General features: G+C 40.7%; 1 protein-coding gene across 33 annotated transcripts in view; it reads right to left on the bottom strand.

Moving 5' to 3' along the window:
- Slmap (sarcolemma associated protein) overlaps nucleotides 1-20,030 on the bottom strand; it is a 113,186-nt gene extending 93,156 nt beyond the window's left edge. For 18 of the 33 annotated variants that reach the window (XM_090322655.1, XM_090322712.1, XM_090322729.1 and 15 more), the window contains exon 1: nucleotides 19,427-20,013. In XM_090322655.1, the coding sequence (XP_090178781.1) occupies nucleotides 19,427-19,624 (198 nt within the window). In that variant the 5' untranslated portion in view covers nucleotides 19,625-20,013. Of the gene's footprint in view, nucleotides 1-19,426 lie in introns of all 33 variants that reach the window. The other 15 variants (XM_090322589.1, XM_090322625.1, XM_090322635.1 and 12 more) reach the window with 8 other exon arrangements.
- Nucleotides 20,031-20,958: the final 928 nt, after the last annotated feature.

Raw genomic sequence — 20,958 nt, 5'->3', positions numbered from 1 at the left:
CCTTGAGCTGAAGAGCTCAGGGACAGTACCCAGGCCCACAGTTCAAGTCCCATGACCAAATAAATAAATAAATAAATAAATAAATAAATAAATAAATAAATTTGTGGCAGGTAAGAGCTCTCTCTTGTCAGTAGGTCACAAACTGACTCCAATGGCTAGCACTGGAGTTAGCTAGCATGTTTTATGAACCAGAGTTTTTACAATTAGCAAAAAAAATTCTCTCATTAGGTTATAAAATTATATCCCTCAACTGTAGCAGACTCCTTTGGCTTCTTGGCAATGTTGTTTACTTGGGTTATAAACTATGAGAAATAAGCCCTGTAGTAGGTCTCCACTCCAACTACATTGTGTTAGTATTTAGGAAGATACAAGAACAAATGTATTAAAATGCAATTTCACACCTATCCCCATAAGGAAAAAAATATAATCATCTTCATCATAACTGCCATTATATTTTATTTTTGCCAGTCATGGAGTTTGAACTCAGGGTCTGAGCTCCTTTGGCTCAAAGCTAGCACTCTACCACTTTGAGCCACAGCTCCACTTCTACAACTGCCATTATAAACTTAATCAGAGTGATTTGCTCATTGATTAAAAAAAAAATTCCCAAACAGTGCATAGATGAATGTACTGAAAACTTAAGTTTTTACCACAGGCAAAAGCATAAGACCCTTACTGGGCGCAGTGGCTCATGCCTGTAATCCTAGCTACTCAGGAGGCTGAGATCTGAGGATCAAGGTTGAAAGCCAGCCCAGGCACAAAAGGACCTGAGACTCTTATCTCCAATTAACCTCTAGAAGATGGGAAGTGGGGCTTGGCTCAAGGGTAGGGTGGTAGCCTTGAGCTGAAGAGCTCAGGGACAGTGCCCAGGCATAGTTTAAGCCCCATGACCCACCATAAAAAAAAAAAAAAAAGCGTAAGACCCAATCTAAAATCAAATTAAGGAGAAAAAGGATTGGGGTGTGGCTCAAGAACTTGTGAGACACTGAGTTTCAATCTCCAGTACTGTAACCATATATCTATTTCTTTATCTTTCTTCCTTTTATCTTCTTTCCTTTTCTTTCTCTTTCTCTTATTTTTTTCTTCCTCTCCTCTTTTCTTTCCTTTCTTCACACCATGGGAAAATAAAAGTAAAATAGGTGCTATAAGGAGATATAAATTTTAAAAAATTAAGCATGCCACTATTTACAGTGAAAGTCTATAAACTCTGAGTCCCCTCTATAATCCTCGCTACTAAAGAGGCTGAGAGCTGAGGATTACAGTTCGAAGCCAGCCTGAGCACAAAGGTCTGTGAGACTCTTATTTCCAATTCACTTCCAAAATCACTGAAATGAAACTGTGGCTTAAGTGGTCAAGTGCCAACCTAGAACAAAGGCTGGCCCTGAGTTTAAGCCCCAGGACCACTGTGTGTACACATTCATGGAGGGACACACACACACACACACACCACACTCTCTCACACACAAATACTAGGCAAAAAAAAAAAGCTGGACATGAGTGACTGTATACATAGATTCCCTTCTTGAATACTTGTTTGTTAAACACGTCATTTGAAATACGATGTAAAAATCAATGTTAAAAAATTACTGGAAAAAAAAAAAGCTGGACATGGTGTTCAGCAGGCTGATCTGAGAACTAACTACGAAGCTAGCCTGGGCAGACTCATTTCCAACTAACACAAGTGTTAAGAGTGCCAGATGTGTCTCAGTTCAAGCCCCAAACTTCATTCAAGCCCCAGTTTCAACACACACACACACACACACACACACACACACACACACACACACACACACACACACACTTTAAACTTAAAATATGAAAACTTATCTCATTAATAGATGTTATTAAATGAATTCATCTCAACTTGAAAGTTTTGTAAATGCTATTAAATTTTGAGATCTCTATTAGTCATTAGAATTCTAATTTCTGAGTCTTTAATCTCAGCTGAATTAGCTGTTGTGCCAAAACGTTTAAGCAATTTTTATAGTTTTCTACTAGTACCAAAGTTCATTTAACAGGATTCCTGGTTGTTTTTGTTTGGAGGCTTTTTGAAGTTTTGGGAGAACAAACTCAAGTCTTGCACATATAAGCAACCACTCTACCACTGAGCTTCCACCATCGTCCTATTTATTAAAAATGAATTTGTCATACCTTAACTTTTTTTTCATTCTTCAACTGTTTTTCATCACTGAGAAACTTAACACTGCTTTCAGGCATGTTATCTCAGTGGCAGAGCCAAAGTTACACTAAGGAAGTGACAGTGCAGATTCTAGATTTTGACACACATGTTTGTAGATGGGCATTGTGCAAGTAAACAGTATTAACACTCTAAACTACAAATAAAATAGTATGTTCTTATTCTTTTTGTTGTTGTTGTTCCAGCCTTGGGTCTTGAACTCAGGATCTGGGTGCTGTCCCTGAGCTTCTTTTGTTCAAGGCCAGTGCTCTACCCCTTGAGCAACAGCTCCATCTCTGGCTTTTTCCTTTTGGTAGTTTAGTAGAGATAGAGTCTCACAAACTTTCCTGCCCAGGGAAGTCAGCTCTGAGGATGTGACCAGGTACCACCAGTACCAGCTAGTATGTTTGTTGTTGATTTGTCAGTGAAGACTATAAACTGGTCACAGTGTTTACCCCTACAATCCTAGCTCCTGAGGATACCCAGGTGGGAAGATCATGAGTTCATGGCTAGCCAGAGCAATATAACACTAATCTTCTTTCAATCCCTCACCCATCAAAAAGTAAGAAAATTGGGGCCGGGAGTTTAGCCTAGTGGTAGAGTGCTTGCCTAGCATGCATGAAGACCTGGGTTTGATTCCTCAGTACCACATTCATAGAAAAACCTGGAAGTGGTGCTATGTAGCTCAAGTGGTAGAGCTCTAGCCTTGAGAAAGTTCATATATGTATATATACATGTCCACATATGTATATATGCATATAAACATATAAAAATAGGAACTGTAATAAAAACAAAAGTATTAAACATCAAAAAAAATTTTTTTTGGTCGGTCCTGTGACTTGAACTCTGGGCCTGGGTGCTCTTCAGCTCAAGGCTACTGCCTTACCCCTGGAGTCACAGCAACACTTCTGGTTTTCTGGTGATTAACTGGAGGTAAGAATCTTAAGGACCTTTTTAGTACCCAGGCTGGCTTTGCACAGTGATCCACAGATCTAAGCTTTCTGAGTAGCTAGGATTACAGGAGTGAGCCACAGTGCCTGGCATAAACAACATATAATTTTTATGTGCATATGTCAATTCTAGGGGCTTGAAACCCAGGGTTTCTTGTTCTTGGCTTGGATGCTTTGGCTCAAGGATGGCACTCTACCACTCAAGACACATAAAGCTTTATTTTATGTATTGGTTATCCATAGATAACTCAGATTTACCCAATCTAACTCTGCAGTTAACCAGAAAATTCAAAGAAAAGACTGAGATTTAGCTCACTGGAAGACACGAGATCTTAGCAAGTGTGAAGACCTGGATTTGATCCTCAACACCAAAAGAAGTTAAAAAGTAAAGAAAAAGTGGCAGACCAGATGAATTAAATCACAGAATTAAGGGCTATAATTGTCAGAGTACTACAGTCACAAAACTGGACCTACAGTACTGACTGAGGCAAGATAAGACTGCCTCTAGTAAGCCTCACTGAAGTAGCTAAACTTGAAATACCAAGTTTTCTTTAGCAATCCCAACATCCACATACCAATACTCCAAATATTTGGTTTGAGGAATTATATTTTGACAGTAGGACTTAAATATCAAAGTTAAACACTTGATATCTGTTAGAGAAAGCGTGTATGTTGGCATGAAACATAAAGGCTAATAGCTAGCTAACCAGCAGGCCTACAACACAGCAGCAAATTCAAAAATCAATTTTCTATTAAACTCTGTAATTTCCTTAGCACATCTAAGCTTTCATACTGCTAGGTGACAAAAACAGTAATAATAAACATTGTGAAAGAGGGAAGGCCAGCTGTGGTTTTTCATGCCTGTGTAATCCCAGCTACTTGGGGGCAGAGACCAGGCATATTGCGGTTTTTGTCAAGGCAAAAAGTTAGCAAGACCCACATCACAACGAAGTCAGTCATATGGTTATAAACACCTATATCACACCTATTTGTGAACCCACAGATAGAAGGAGATTCAAGTCCGGGTGGGCCCACTCAAAAACTTAACCTTATCCAAAAAAAAAAAAAAAAAGTAAAAAAGGACTAGAGACATGGCTCAAATGGTAGAGCATTTGTCCAGTAAATACAAAGCTCAGAGTTTAAATTCTAGTACTTAAATAGATATAATACTAATATTAATGATAAAACCATGACACACTGTTTCAGTGTTTTAAATAATTTCCTCACATACTATTTAAATAGTCTGTACATCTTCATATCAGCTTTCAAGATAGCTATAGCTAAACCAAAGGATAAAAGTTTGATACAGTTCTCAAAGCTAACTGATAAGGTAGAGAGGAAAAGAGAGCTACTAAAAGCAAGTATAACCAACTCAAAATCGAACAAAGACGTAAGAATAAGACCTGAAACTATCAAACTACTAGGAGAAAATATAGAGGAGATGCTTTAATATGAGCAAATTTTTTTTTTGGATATTAACCCCCCAAAAGGCAATAAAAATAAAAACTGATAGATGGGATTATGGATCTTCTGTGCAGCACAGGCAACAAACAACAACCTACACAATGAGAGAACACATTTATAAACTATTCTTCTGAGAAGGGATTAATTTCTAGAACATACAAGGAACTTAACTGTTAAACAGAAAATAAAACAAAACAAAGAAATTCAAATAATTTGTTTTTTAAATGGACAAATAATCTGAATGGAAATTTTTCAAGACAATGACTCACATATGAAAAAATGTACAGTGTTACTAATCATCAATGAAGTGCAAATCATACCTATGGTATCATTTCATCCTTATTTAAAATAGATATATTGAAAAAGACAAAATAAATACAAGGATATGAAAGAGAACTTTCATATACTGTAGGAATGTAAATTAATGCAGCCATTTTAGAAAACAGGATAAAGGTTCCTAAAATAAATAGTTGGGTGCAATGACACCTCAGATCTATAACCCTGGCTCCTTGGGAGGTAGAGATTGGAAGATGGCAGTTTGAGGCCAGTCTGGACCTCATAGAGTTCATGAGACCCCATTTCATAACTATCAGAGCTATACAGAAAGCACAATAGCAGGCACAACAGTATTTTTCTATCATCCCAGTACAAACATGAAGCACTAATAAGAGGATCAATCTAGACATTAGAAAAAAACCACAAAAACAGTGCAAATTAACAGCAGCCATATGCCAGGGGCTCACACCTGTAGTGCTAGCTACTTAGGAGGCTGAGATCTGCTGACTGAGGTTCAAAGGCAGACTTAAGAACAAAGCCTATAAGACTCAACTCCAATAAACCACCAAAAATCTAGAATTAGAGCTATGGCTCAAGATCTAGAGTGCTAGCTTGGGGCAAAAAAGCTCAGAGATAATATGCAAGCCCTGAGTTCAAGCCATAGGACTAGAACACACATACACATTAACAACAAAATGTAAAGATCAAATTATCAAAAGATTCCACTGATGGGTATATATTTAAATGAACTGAAATCTGCACTCCACTCTTTTTTTTACAGCACTATTCACAACAGCAAATACACAAAATCAATCTACTGACAAGTAGGTAAAGAAAATGTGAAACACACACATTTACTCACATACATATACCCAACCAAGCATCATTTGAAACTAAGAGCTGTTGTTAAAATCTTAAATGCTTTGAAATCTTAAAGGACAATATATTAAGGCTAGATTGCTAGCTTGTGGCACTATTGTGTACTGGTGGAATCTTTTAAGAAGTAGGGCTACTACAAGAACGTTAATTGGAGAATGTCCTATAAAGTGGATACTGGTAGTTCAGCCTCCTTTTTTGCATCTGTCACCATCTCCTCTGCCACACTCTCTCCACAATAATGTGCTGCTGCCTCACCATCAGCCCAAAGGCAACAACACCGATTGAAACTTCAGAAACTTGAGAGCCAAAATTAACTTTCTCCTTATCAGTTGATTTATCACAGGTATTATATCAACAAAGCGAAATCATGGAAATTAGTTTGATCCAAATAAACCTATCACTCTCATACTTTATCAGAGGAATCTGTGTTCTAGAGGGAGGGGACAGTTAGGATATGGGATAGGAGATAATAATGGAAGGAGTGAGTGATGAAGCAGCACAACACAATGGTAGGCAATTCCTGTGGTGGCAGACCAGAAGCATCTACTTTCCAGTCACAGTAATGACAACAGTACCAAAGACATCAACCCATAACAGACGTTAGCCTTTCCTGTCTAGCACTGAAGTATCTACTGTTCAAGGAATGCTACATCTGTGTCAGCACTACTTCTGTAGCATGTATCTGGGGCTGGGAGTTTGGCCTAGTGGTAGAGTGCTTGCCTAGCATGCATGAAGACCTGGGTTTGATTCCTTGGTACCACATACATAGAAAAAGCAGGAAGTGGTGCTGTAGCTCAAGTGGTAGAGCTCTAGCCTTGAGGGAGCCTAAGGACAGTGCTCAGGCCCTGAGTTCAAGCACTGAGCCTGGCCAAAAAAAAGAAAAAATCTAAATCTGAATGCCTAGCCCCCCCAAAGCCCTTTGGATATACTACTACTCTGCTTAAATCAGTTACAGCAGTGCTGGGGAATAGCTCTGAAACTATTTCTGATAAACTGCTCTTATATACTCAACTGCCTCCTAAACATCCCTCTGGCTTTTTGTTGTTGTTGTTTCTTTGCCAGTGCCAAGGCTTGAACTCAAGGCTTGAGCACTATCTTTGGGGCTTTCTCAAGGCTAGTGCTCTACCACTTGAGTCACAGAACTCCTTCCAGCTTTTTTCTATGTATGTGGTACCAAGGAATTGAACCCGAGTCTTTCTGCATGCTAGGCAAGCACTCTACCACTAGGCCAAACTCCTGGTCATCCCTCTGGTTTTATGTCTTCTTTTTTTGTTGGTCGTGATGAACTCAGGTCTCTGAGCTCTTTCTGCTCAAGGCTAGTGCTCTACTACTCTGAGCCACAGTAGGTCCAATGGTTAATTGGAGGTAAGTCTAATAGACTTTGCTGCCCAGGCTGGCTCATAACTGCAATCCTCAGGTCTCAGCCTTCTGAGTAGCTAGTATTACAGGTATTAGCCACCAGTGCCCAGCTGGTTTTGTCTTTTTATGTGTAATCTTCACACAAGCACATAGGTTATTCTCTACTTTCAGCCTCTAGGATCTAATTCAAATTCACCTTCCTAGACAAACAAGCTGTCCCACCTTGATGATCTAGTGCTCTTTATTCCATTTAGAACATAATTCTTCCTTAATTCTTTATGGCAGTTTGCTTTTGCTTCCCATTTAAACCAAAAGTTCTTTGAAGAGTGATGTAACACTTTAACACCTTATATGCCATGTGGCCCGATATGGCATAACAAGTTTTTACATGTTTCCTGGTTGACTAGATTCTTGCCTTTTAACTTGTCTCCTTTAATTCCAAATCTTCAAGTATGCTTCTAATTTTTCTTGCTTTTAGAGGGAAACTACACAAACTTACTAGTATTATATAACATATCAATTAAAACTATTTTTAACATGTTCAAAAGAATTTACTTACTTATGAAACTCTAAAGCCAGATATTCAAGCTGGGTCTTAGCAGCTCATACATGTAACCCCAGCAACTCAGAAGAAATGAGGGTCCAAGGCAGATCATGAAGAAAACCCCTCCATCCTCTATTTCCAGTTACCCAACAAAATGCCAGAATGGAGCAAGCTGAATTCCAAGTGTGCCCAGTGTTGAGGTACACTTAGAAAAATTAAAATACAGGTATTACTGTGCAAATATACCAGCTGAGCCAAGAACAAAAATTAATAGCTACAAGTGAATATGTCAGGTGCTTTATATATATTCTAAATGTTTTACAAAATTCTAATTAAACCTTGATCACAAGCCCGGAATCCTAGCTACTGAGGAGGCTCGATCTGAGTATCATGGTTCAGAGCCAGCCCAGGCGGGAAAGCCCATGAGACTCGTATCTCTAAATAACTGCCCGAAAACCAGAACTGGGGTGGGTTGTGGCTCAAAATGGCAGAGTGCTAGACTTGAGCAAAAGGGCCCTGAGTTCAAGCACCAGGACTGGGGCCAGGAATGTGGCCTAGTGGCAGAGTGCTTGCCTAGCATGCACGAAGACCCAGGTTGGATTCCTCTGTACCACATACATAGGAAAAAAAAAAAGCTGGAAGTAGTACTGTGGCTTACATGGCAGAGCTCTAGCCTTGACAATAAAAGCCCAAGGACAGTGTTCAGGCCCTGAGTTCAAGCCCCAGGACTGACAAAAAAAAAAAATCTTGACAATAGTTTGAGTTTCTTTGTTTGGTTGTTTTTTGTTTTGTTTTGTTTTCTGCCAGCCCTGGGGCTTGAACTCAGGGTCTGGGCTCTGTCCCTGAGCCTCTCTGTGTTCAAGGCTAAGGTTCTATCATTTGAGCCACAGTATCAATTCTAGATTTTTCTGCTTATGTGGTAGTGAGGAATGGAACCCAGGATTTCATGCATGCAAGGCAAGCATTCTACCACTAAACTGCATTCCCAGCCCTTGAAAACAGTTCTGTAAGGTAAATTCCACTATTAGCCTTCTTTTACCTTTCTTCCCCACGCCCTCTGTTTCTTTGAAGGGAAGCAATACTGGGAGTGGAACCCAATACCTTGCACATGTTGAGGCAAGTGCTCTATCACTAAGTTATACCTCTAAACCTAGGGGAGAAAAATGGATTGGGGGGGGGGGGCGCGGGGAGAATCTGAAAGCCTCTGGGGGAAGAAAGTGGATCTGGTTTTCAAATCTCTGAGGCAGAGGCCCATTGGAGGCAGAGTACTTAAATTTTTTGGAGTTTGGCTACCTGAGTAGAGTCTGCTAACCTATGGGTTTGCACTTCCCAGAATAACACATCATTTTCTTCCAGGCCTTTCTGCCTTAACACATAGCTTCCCTCCAGCAAGAATGCATGCTCTATTTTACCCAGCCTGCAAAACTCCACTCATTCTTCAAACAGTGTCTTAAAAACAACTTTTGTGAAGCCCTCTTCATTCCACCCACATTTTCTGCCCCCATTCCTGGGAAAAAAGAACACATCACACATCACTCTTTTAGTTTCCTGAAAACAATGATTCACAGATAGTTCTATTGTTGAACTGATTTGTACTGTAATTCATTTACAGGACTACTTCCTGGGCATTACACTGTCCTCCAAGTATTAGACATTGAAACACTAGGTAAAGATTAGAACGCATAGTGGTCTCAAGTTAAGTTCAACTACAATTTAAATAATATCCATTCTGAGGCTATTTTATCAGCCTTTATTTATCTGCATTCATCAAAACTTCACTGCGAGTAAAATCTTTATCTCGAACTTCCCAGGTTCGAATTGGGACTAATACTCTATAACTTGACCCACAGTTCCACTTGAAACTTTTTGCTTGTTCAAGACTATAGTGTTTCAGACTTTCCTGCCCAGGCTGGCTTCAAACCACAATTCTCAGATTTCAGCTTTCTGAGCAGCTAGGATTACAGGTATGAGCCATAGGCACCTGGCTACAGATATGGATTGTTAAAAGTGTACTTTATCTACATTTCTTGATTCTTACATTCAGACTCTAGCAACTTCAATACCAAAATTATACCTAGTAATAAATATTTTAGAATTGAAAACACTGAGCTAAGTTCAAAGAACAAGACAAGTCAACAAAAAGGCAGTCACATAAAGGAAATGGAGACAAAAATAAAACTATACTCTACTTCAAAATCCTCTGTGCTAATCATACCCACATCTAAATACTCTCTTCCTCTCTTTATCCCAATCTGTTTTCAGTAACGACTACTCTACCTAACATTCTATTTTTATGAGCTTGAGATATAATTGTATATGCCATACAACTGCCTACTTAAAGAACATGATTCAGAGTTGTGCAACAATCATCACAGTCAACTCTTCTTCATTTTCATTATTCCCAAAAGAAGCCTATCCCTATTTTGCAGCCACTCTATAATATCTGTGTTAACATCTGAAGCAGAATCAATAATATATAGGCACGGTGGCTCACACCTACAATCCTAGCTACTCAGGAATCTGAGATCTAAGGATCACAGTTCAAAGCCAGCCAGGGTAAGAAAATCTAGAAACTTTTATCTCCAAAAAAATGCTGAAAGCCGACCTTTGGCTCAAGTGGTAGAGAGTGAGTCTTGAGCAAAAAAAGTTCAAGGACATCACCCAGGACATGAGTTCAAGCCCTAGGACTAGTATGTGAGCACACATACACACACATGTGCATACACACACACACACACACACACACACACACACACACACGAACATGACTTTACATGAAGTCCAAAATTTGCACAATCAAGGTAAAGACTGGGGAGTCTTGAGCTGCTGCTGTTCTTGAGTCTAGTGGCTCTCTGAGGACAGTCTTTTCTCCTAAGGCCCTCAACTGACTGTATGAGGCATGTTATATTACAAAGGGTAACTGGTATACTCAAGGTCTACAGGACATGGGGTGAAGTGGCTCACGCCAATAAGCTTAGATACTGAGGAGGCTGAGATCTGAGGATTGCCATTCAAAGCCAGCCTGGGCACTAAAGTCTGTGAGACTCCTATCTCCAATTAAACACCAGAAAATCCGAATTGGTGCTGTGGTTCAAGGGGTAGGGCAGTAGCCTTGAGCTGAAGAGCTCAGGGACAGTGCCCAGGCCCAGAGTTCAAGCCACGACCAAAGGAAAAAAAAAAGTCTACTGATACAAACGTTAATCACATCTAAGAAAAATCTTCAAAAACTAGATTGATATGTAACCAAAACCCGCATACCCAACCTAGCCAATTTTATGCATAAAACTGTCATACTCCTAGAGATAGGAACTCCTAGCAATCTTTAATCTACTTTCTCTCTATGGACTCACATACTATACATTTCATATGAACAAAATCATAGAACGTGATTTTTTTTGTATCAGCTCCTGTTCCCTTAGGAAAGATTTGCAAGGATTATCATTCATTTCTTTGTCTCACAAATAATATTCCACTATAGAACACACCATGTTTGATTTACTCATTCATCAGCTGATGAACATTTGGATTGTTCCTCTCTTTTGGCTGTTATTAGTAATGTTAGTATAAACATTCATGGTCCAATATTCAAGTTTAAGGTATAAGCTAAACATTTTAGTATATAAACATGTCCACATTTGTGAAATGTTTTCATTTCCGTTTAGCATATATCTTGGAGAAAAACTGTTTGGTAAAATGGTAATTGTATAATAATCCTTTTCACTATCTCCAATTAACCAGCAAAAAAATCCCCCACAACAAACAAGAGTAACAACAAAGTTGAGTGTCAGTGTCTCATGCCTATAATCCTAGCTACTCAGGAGGCTGAGATCCAAGGATTACAGTTTAGAGCCAGCCCAGGCAAGAAAGTCTCTATCTTCTGGCTCAAATAGTAGAGTGCTAGCCTTGAGCAAAAAGAGCTTAAGGACACCACTCAGGCCCAGAGTTCAACGCCTAGGACTGGGAAAGGAGAGGGAGAGGAGGGGAGCTCAAGAGGTAGAACACTAGCTGTGAGCAAAACTTCTGAACAATAACTCAAGATCCTTAATTCAAATTAGTGACACCCTACATCAAGCCAGGCATGGTGGTGCGTACCTATAATCCCAGACACTCAGAGAGTAGAGGCAAAAGAATCACTGAACTACACAGTGGAAAATAAACTTCTGAGGACACATTTGGAGAAATGTTAGCTGACTCAAATAATTATCTTGGGTATTTTTCAGTCTTTGAAAGTCTGAAACATGACAAACATTTTGGTTTGACATCACAAAACAAAAGCTTAAGTCACCTTTGAAGATAGCCAAAAGACAAACTTCATTTTATAACATGATTTAGAATAAATGTCCAGTACTTTGCTTTATTACGGGGGAAATAAAAGTCTAGATTCTAGTTCTAACTCCCTTAGTTACTACTAGGTAATTTTGTATAAATAACCTATAAATACTAGACTCTATCTACACAAAAGGGAGCCGGGTTTTATCTACTCTACACCTGTAAGCATCCCTCCAACAAGTGTTACACATGAAGTATCTCCACCAAGGGAGCAGCTTTGCCTAATAATGGATATATATGAAATAGCTCAGAACTAGTGTAATCATCCATAAGATGTGCAATCCCAAAATACTTGGAGACGTATCTTGCACACTGTAAGTGTGTACTGGGAATGAACCCAGAGAAGTTTATGGTAAGCAAGTGTCCTACTACTTGAGTCACATCCCTAGTGCTTTTGTAATTATTTATTTTATTTTATTTATTAATTCATTTATTAATTTATTTATTTATTTTGCCAGTCCTGGGCTTAAGCTCAGGGACTGGACTGTCCTTGGATTTTTCTCAAGGCTAGAACTCTACCACTTTAGTCTCAGCATCACTTCTGGCTTTTTCTATGTATGTGGTACCAAGGAATCAAACCCTGGTCTTCGTGCATGCTAGGCAAGCACTCTACCACTAGGCCAAACTCCCGGCCCAATTATTTTATTTTTGATATAGGTTCTCACTATCTTTGTCTTGGCTGGCCTGGAACTCCCAATCCTCCCTCCTTTACCTCCTTAGTAGTTGGGATGACAAAAATGTACTACCATGTCCAGCTGTAATTCTCAACAAGTAAAGAATTGTCCAAAAAGTATGTATTGGTAACTGAGTCCATGATCTCAAATTAAGAATTTGAATGACTTTTGCCCTCTAACCCTCCAGGGATTTGTAGAACTTCAGACAGCTGTACTGTCCACAATTCACTCATTCCAAATTTACATGGCGCCTATTCTTTGTTAGCAAAAGCACAGATTTGGCAGGACAATAGTACATTTAAATGCATTATACTTATTTTGTTGTCTACATCCCCAAAGAGAAATTATTTGTGAAGCTCTTCAGGAGTATATATAGAAAGAAGCAATTACTTCATCATAGACTGAGAGTCAGGGGAAGTTTCACACAAGAACTAAGCCTTTAGGGGTAGAGGAGAGATCATTCTAGAAAACAAAACATCCAAAAAGGTGCTTGTTCTAGGAACAGTAAGCTCTTTCTCCAGACAGTCAGAGATGAAGGAAAAAGAATAACTGTAGGTGAATGTGGAAAAAAGGAAGAAAAATCTGGGAAGAAGAAAATGAGATGCACATTTTAATGTTACAAATTACTGGGACCAAAAAAAAAAAAATCAACGTTTTTGAACACAGGTATAAACCGTCTATAGTACTAGTAAGAAAAGTACACACTCCGGGAGAGAAAAGAGTCCTCAGAACATTTCTGCGGCTATAAAATGTCACCCTTGTTCTTCCCCACTCAACCCTAACCCACTCCACTTTTTTCCCCCCCACTGCTAGGGATGGAACCTATGATCTCAGCTATGCTACGTAAGCCCTCTACCACTGAGCTATATGGTCAACCAGCCTTTCTGCATTCCAAGAACCTTAGAAACCAATCTCACAATCTTTTCACTTAAATCCTAAATGACAGATACTCTCCTTACTATTTGCCAGAGAATAGACAATAAGCTCTAACATAAATACCACTTAAGAAAACCAAATAGGAGTGTGAGAAGGTAAAGAGTGAATTTAATCTAAGAAGTAAATTCAAATAATTGAGGAGATGGTATTCACCCTCTATACTACCCCCCCCCACACACACGGGTGCATGCCCATGCTTTTTGGTGGCTTATTGGAGATATGAATCTCCTGAACTTTTCCTGCCCCAGCTGGCAGAAGCCTCAAATTCTCAAATCTCATCCTCCTGAGAAACTAGATTTATAGGCATAAACCACTAGTGCCTGGCTGCCATCCATATTTTTAATAACTTGAAATAATAAAAGACTTCAATTTCCACTATTATAAAAAGTAATCAGAAGAAAATGAATGTGTTTTGAACACACGGTTGTTAAATATAACATCACATACACAACTTTCTCACAAAAACTAGAACCTCTTAATTTGCTTTTTAGTCTACAAAAAAAAATACACAAATAAATAAAGTCGATGTATGTTTAATCAGCCAATATTTCAAAAGCTGAGGCCATGACCTCTGAAGTGAAGTTTAGACGCCTAAAGGAAGAGGAAAGAAACAATCCGGTTTCTTACTTTGCAATGACTTCCTTGAAATGTCACTAGAACTTAACATACAATATTCCATTTCTTTTTCCTTAATTACTCCCACCCAAAGCTCCTTACCAGGACTAACTCTAACTCTCATCCTCATTAAGCACCCCACCTTAGTGAAGTCCTAAAGTCCTACCTCATAGTCCTATCTCATGTATGAAACCTTCCCTAAAACCTTCAGTTCTTAGAGAATTTCTCTCTCTGCTAAAGGCCTAGTGCACAAGTTATTTGTAAATGTCTACCTTCTTGGACTTTTTAGCATTTAATCATTTTTACTTGTACTATCAACTATGTTCTCTAACACTTACAAAATCACATCTTGTATAAACAGATTACAAAGCTTTGGAATGGCAATACTGCTTTTAAGCCTGGCTCAAGACTCTGAAGACAAAAGTCAAAATACTTGAACTCAAACTTCTGCTCTATCATTTATTAGTCATGTGAACTGGAAATTTTGACAAATTAATCTCTCTGTGCCTGAAGTTCCTCATATTCATGTGGGAAAAATAAGCACCTACCTCAAGAGTTGAGGATTAAATAAATTAACATGTAATGCATTTAGAACAGGATATGATATATAGTTAGGCACAAGTACTAGTTAAGCAGTTACCCAGTTTCCCTTTCCCCAGGCCATTCTACACACTGCTGTACCGTGACGGTCTTAAATGACGCTCAGTGCTCAGCTCAGAACCCACAGGTCCAATCACAGCACTTCCATGACCAGACTCAATCTACTCAACTTTATTTACTCAACATCTACTGTATACAAAATAGTAGGAACAAAGTCCTTATCCCCCAGGGGCTAAGGATTAACTACACACAGAATGATTTCACCTACAGAAAAACTCTAATTCAGCAAAATCAGTTTTTACAGCATTAGGAAAATGCCAAGTTCATTCAAAGTTTCTGCTTTTACTTGCTTTACTCCACCCACACTTACCCTATCTCTTATCCCAACCCCTCCATGCTCTTTGCCACTAAATTGTACCTGTAATCCTAGATTTGTAGGAGGCTAAGTTCTAAAGTTCTTAGTTCCAAGTCAACCAGGGCAGAAGGGCAGATAAATCTTTTGAGACACCTTTTTTTTGGGAGGGGGGGGCAGTCCTGGGCTTGAGCTCAGGGCCTGAGCACTGTCCTTGAGTTTTCTCAAGGCTAGAGCTCTACCATTTGAGCCACAGCACCACTTCTGGCTTTTTCTATGTATGTGGTACTGAGGAATCCAACCTGGGTCTTCATGCATGCGGGGCAAGCACTCTACCACTAGGTCAAACTCCCAGCCCCAAATCTTTGAGATTCTTATCTCCAATCAATCAGCAAAAAGCCAGAAGTGATAAAGAAAAATTACCAGGAGACTGAGTTCAAGCCCTAGTACTAGCACAAAAACAAAAATATTTTTTCTTGACTTTTTTTTTTTTTTTTTTTGGTGTGCAGCAGTACTAGGGTTTGAATGCAGGGCCTCATACTTGCTAGACAGGCATTACAAGTTCAAGATGGGGGTGGGGTCCCACTTTATGCTCAATCTAGCCATATTTGTGCTCCTCATATCCCTGGGATAATGGGCATGTGCCACCACATCCAACAAATGGTCAAGATGGAGTTTCATTCTCTTTCCATTTACATTTGTATTACCTTTTTTTGTTGCTTTTCTTTTTTTATATTGTCGGGGTAATGTATAGAGTGGTTACAGTTACATTCGCCAGGTAGTAGGTGCATTCCTTGTCACACATTGATACCCCACCTCATATTTGTATTATCTTATCTCAATTCCTTTCAAGGATTTAAACTCACAGAAATAATAGTCACTTTTTATTAGTTCTTACCATTTCTCCCCTCCCTCATTACCATACCCTTCACAAAATAGGTCATGCTGGAACCAGTACTCAAAAGATGTCTCCCATTCAAGCAAAAAGTTTAGTTGGCCCTAGACAACCAATACTACTACATAAACTACAGTGAGAATGTGAGACCACTGCGGCAGACTACTTTAACCACTAGCCAGGCACCAGGCCACACAGCAGCAAATCAAATAGGCCATCAAATGTCCACTGATGATCCCTTCAGTCTAAGGGCCACATGGTCAGACCTGCTAGCTTAGTGGCTTTTGAGGCACCCACAGGATTAATAATCATTCTATTATCTGCTATCCAATTTGAAGAATTTGGACTCCACAAAAGAGTGATTCACAGAAAGACGATTCACAAAGCCAGGATCCAATTAGGGCAACTATTACATCCCTGCAAATATTTTATTTATTAAATTCTACTTTGCAGCAAATCTGTCACCTACCCTGCACCATGCAGGTTTATGTACAATAACACATGCCATGAAGTGATTAAAAAGTATCACCTAAATTCCAATCTGCCTACATTTTGAAAATTTTCTATAATGAACATTTATTACTTACATAATCAAAAAGTTTTAAGCATTTATTATTTCTTCCAGCCTTTGGCTTCCCATAATGGCTAATGCGAAATATGTCACCCATAAATTCAAAGTCAACCAAAGGACAAATTACTCCAATTTTCCACCTCCCAGGCAAAATGCCTATTAGGACAAAGTTATCAACTCCACTGGTTTCTATTTTGAAAGTAAGTTCTACATGTACCATCATAATAAAGAGATAAATTCTCATTACCTTCCTAAGACTCCATAAGCACAACAGTGAATCACAAAGTATTGACTAAGGTTCATTCTTTCCCTACCCTCTCAAATAAAAACTAGTCCTTTAAGAGCTAGGCACAAGGTGCTAAGTGATTTACCTAATTATCTCATCCTCAAAACAATAGGAGGGGGCTGAAGGTATAATTCAATGATTAAGTAGGTACTTAAATTGTCAGCCCTAGCTGTAACCCCTCTCCCACAAAAAGTAGGTGCCATTACTATCTCAGATGAGAAAACTGAGGCCTTAGAAATCTGCTGTAAATATATGGTAGGCCAGGGTTTTTTTTTCTTTATGAGCCGATTACAGCAAAAAATCTCCAAATAAATTTTATATACAAATCAGTAAGTGATATTCTATCAATTGATTTGGTACTTTCCCTGACTAGCCTAGGCTATATGCTCAATAAAAGACTGCTTGATCACACCAAAACTTTAAGGAGCTAATTCCTGAAAACACCCTGATCACATTTAAGCAATTTGTTTTAACTACATGAAATGGCTCAATAACCAAAAAGTATTTACACATAAAATAATGGTGTCATATTATTTTAGCTAATAAAGCAAAAAATGGAAGCCTACCTTTCAAAGACAAGTTTTTTGTTTTTTGTCTTTTTTTTGTGGGTCATGGGGCTTGAACTTTGGGCCACGGCGCTGTCCCTGACTAAGCTTTTCAGCTCAAGGCTATAGATCTATCACTTGAGCTACTGCACCACTTCCTCAAAGACAAGTCTTTCCATGTCAATTCATTCATAGTCTCGGGGAATCTAACCAAGGGCTTTGCATAGACTAGGCAAACACTAGCACTTAAGTTACACACCTAGCACAAAGAGACGTTTTTATAAATAAGAAATTCTATTCATGTGAATTCATAGCTAGAAACTCAATAATGATCCATTTTTAGTTACTTTAAAATTACCTACTATGAATGGTTTAGCACAACCATGGAAAGCACTATTTTTTAAAGAAGAAAAAAACCCTAAATCTCCTTTTTCTGAATCAAAGAAAGTATATTTGCAAAATATGTACTGTCTGATTAGACAAGACCTAACACTGTCCTGAGATATATAGAGGCAAAAATGTAGAAGCTGGTAGAGTTAAGGCACTAGTGTTTGAATTCACTAGCTGGAATGATGAACTACACATATTCCTCTTAAAGGATAACAGGTAATCCACAAAGAATTTCAGACACCCAATCTTGAGCTTTCAGGAAGAAAAACGAGGCAGTTCCACAGGTAAAAGAGCATCTGGTGTTAGAACAAATTAACATACTTTTCAGTTCTCATCCTACACACAGAGTAGGTTAAAGGTATTATGCAAGCACACAGCACTTGGGCAATCTTTTTCCTCCTTTCTTTGAAAGATAAAATTTATGTAATAATTCCTTAATTCAGTACTGTATAAGTACTTTTTTGCTCCTTCTTTCATTTCCAAACATTTTTGAAGACTTCAATTCTTCTTTTATGACAGACTTCATCATTTAACTCAAAGAGGAGCAAAAAGTCAGGAGTTGAACCTTCTTACCATTTCTATTACATAACTTACTTTCAGTTGGAAGTGATTCAGAATCTCAACTAAAACCTCCAGTTTAGAGACAAAGATGAGCTATTTAACATACTTCCACATGCACAGAGATTTCAAAAACTTAAAGATCTTCTTCTTTTTTATATAAAAGCAAAAGCATACATGTAAATTACAGTCCCAACATTAAAAAAATTGCTAAAATAGCTTCACTTAAATGAAAAGCAATGAATTCATTCATATAGTTGAGTAATGCCAGAACTGATGGCATTGGATATAATTTCCAAAAACTAATTTTCCTCACACTAATATTTTAGTCTCACCCCATATGTACGCATTATATACAACTGCAGAAAACACTAAAGTAGTTTTCAAAAATGTTCACCCAATGTTAAAACAACTCTAAAAATGTTATTGTTATTCAATCAAATTGCCTTTGATTATTAAGAATTATTCCTCCAAGAGCAAATCTGCCTCAAATCTTTCAAAAACAGGTGTACATAGCAATTAGCCTTACTAGAAAGGCCCTGAACGGAACTCAACTAAAAGCTCATGTTAACTACACTTTAAACACCACTGGGACACTTGAGCCAGAGCCTAATAATACTGGTCACAGATTCTCAGCATTGCTCTGGGAACTGCTGCTTGCTTAATCCAGCAACTGAACTGTAGATTCGCCTTTCTGAAAAGACTGAAAGCAAGATGCCAAGTTTCACTATCTAGTTTTCCAAAAAAAAACGAATTTGGGTTTGGGATTTCACTGGGAATGACCAAGTTATCAAGATGCCATCGCCCTCCTGAGGCATTTAATTACAATACCTTCTCTGTTTTCCATTGAAGCACTTCAATTAAATTTCCACTAAAACAAGGCACACAAAAACTTGATTCCATAGCCTTGCTGAGAAGTGTCCTCTGGGTACAAAGCCTGGGATCTCTCGCAAAGGGCAAGGGAAAACAAACAGTGAGGACTGTTGGACAAGGTGGTGAGATTGTTAAGCCAACGTGGTGACATTACCTTGTTCGTCTTGTGATCAAACCAGACGAGGGCATGGTTCCTTGACAGCACTTTGCAATCAAAGGTGGCATTATTCTGCGCTGGTCGACAACGTGCCACCGAGCGACCAATTTTGATGGGCTCGTCCAGGTAGACATGGCGCTCCTGAAACGGGTGCGAGTTCGGGCGGCAAGTGAAGATGGCCAAGGCTGACGGCATCGAGGACAGACGGGGGGTGTCTCTCCTACCAGGAACAATGAAGAGTTCCTCCAAGGTCGGGATTGCTCTTCTCAAGCCTAGACCCCTATCCCCCCCAGAATTTGAAATTAAAACAAACTGTACATTGTCTACGCATAACCAGTGAACATCAACAACTCTTCTCTTGGGTGGGAAGACAAGACAGCGCAAGCCCCATCACCTCCTCTCAAACACAGCAGCAACAGCAGCAGCAGCAGCAGCGCCCCGGCCCCCCCAAAGTCCCCGAGTGGCGGCTTTCAGTCCATCTTCCCTGGGAAGAAAAGGCTCACACATGGGGCGGCTTCGGCCACCTGAAAACTCCTGGAAGACAGTTTGGGGACTGGAGGGATCCGAGCAGATGAGTCACACCCCGATTCTTGGGTAGTGCAGGAGCTCCGGGCCGCTTCTCCCCCTGGGTGGCGGAAACGTCGCAGTACTGCAGCATGAAGAGGGTGGTGGGCTCGGTGCGGCCGGCAGGGTCCTTCGGAGCCCGAGGAAGGGGTCACCGCGCGCCTCCGGGCAGCCACCGCCGATCCTGGAGGGTCCCCGGGGTGGGAGGTGGAGCGGCGACAGGCCGTGGGTGGGTGGGCGAGGGGAAGCTATGGGGCCCGGGGGGCAGTCTGCATGGCCCCGCAGCGGACCGCGGATCCCCGGCCGGGCGCGAGGGCGTGAGGGGCGGCGGCGGCGGCAGCAGCGCGGGCGGGCGGGCGGGCGACGACGACTCCCGGGCACCTGGTGGGTGTCCCCGCGACCAGGGTGGGGACCCCCCTGCTCGACGGAGCCGGTGCGGACGGAGCGAGGCGCGGCTGCAGCCCCACCGGCGGGAAGTTGGCTCCCGGACGCCGGGGCTCCGCGGCTCAGCACGCGGGCCGCCTCCCCTCAGCGCCGGCCCCGGGAGGGTCGCATCTCAGGGACGACGGAGCCGCGGCTCCCGGAGGACGGGGAGGTGGGGGAGGAGCCGGTCCGGAGAGCGAGGGAGAGGCCTGGAGGCCCCGGCTTGGGTCCGCCGCAGCCTCCTCCACTCGCGGCCAGCGCGGCGAGCTCACGCTCTGCCCGGCGAGGCAGGAAACTTTCCGACCTGGTGGGGGAAAAACACCAAAACAAACGGCCGTCAGGAGCCGGTGCCCGCCCGCCGCAGCCCCGGCCCCGGCGCCGCCAGCCTCCCGCCAGCCCCCGCCGCTGCCCACGACCTCGGCCGACCTCTCCGCCGGCGGGCCGCGGGGATGCCGAGCCAGGACGCCCGGGCGCGTCCTGCCTCCTCCGCCGCTGCCACCGCCTCGGCTTACCTTGCCAGCGCCGGCCGCCATAGTGACTCT

Source organism: Megascapheus bottae, chromosome 2, assembly GCF_031878675.1.
Source record: "Megascapheus bottae isolate mThoBot1 chromosome 2, mThoBot2.hap1, whole genome shotgun sequence".
Lineage (NCBI taxonomy): Eukaryota > Metazoa > Chordata > Mammalia > Rodentia > Geomyidae > Megascapheus > Megascapheus bottae.
Note: the sequence above shows the minus strand (reverse complement) of the source record. Positions and strands in the feature narration are given on the sequence as shown.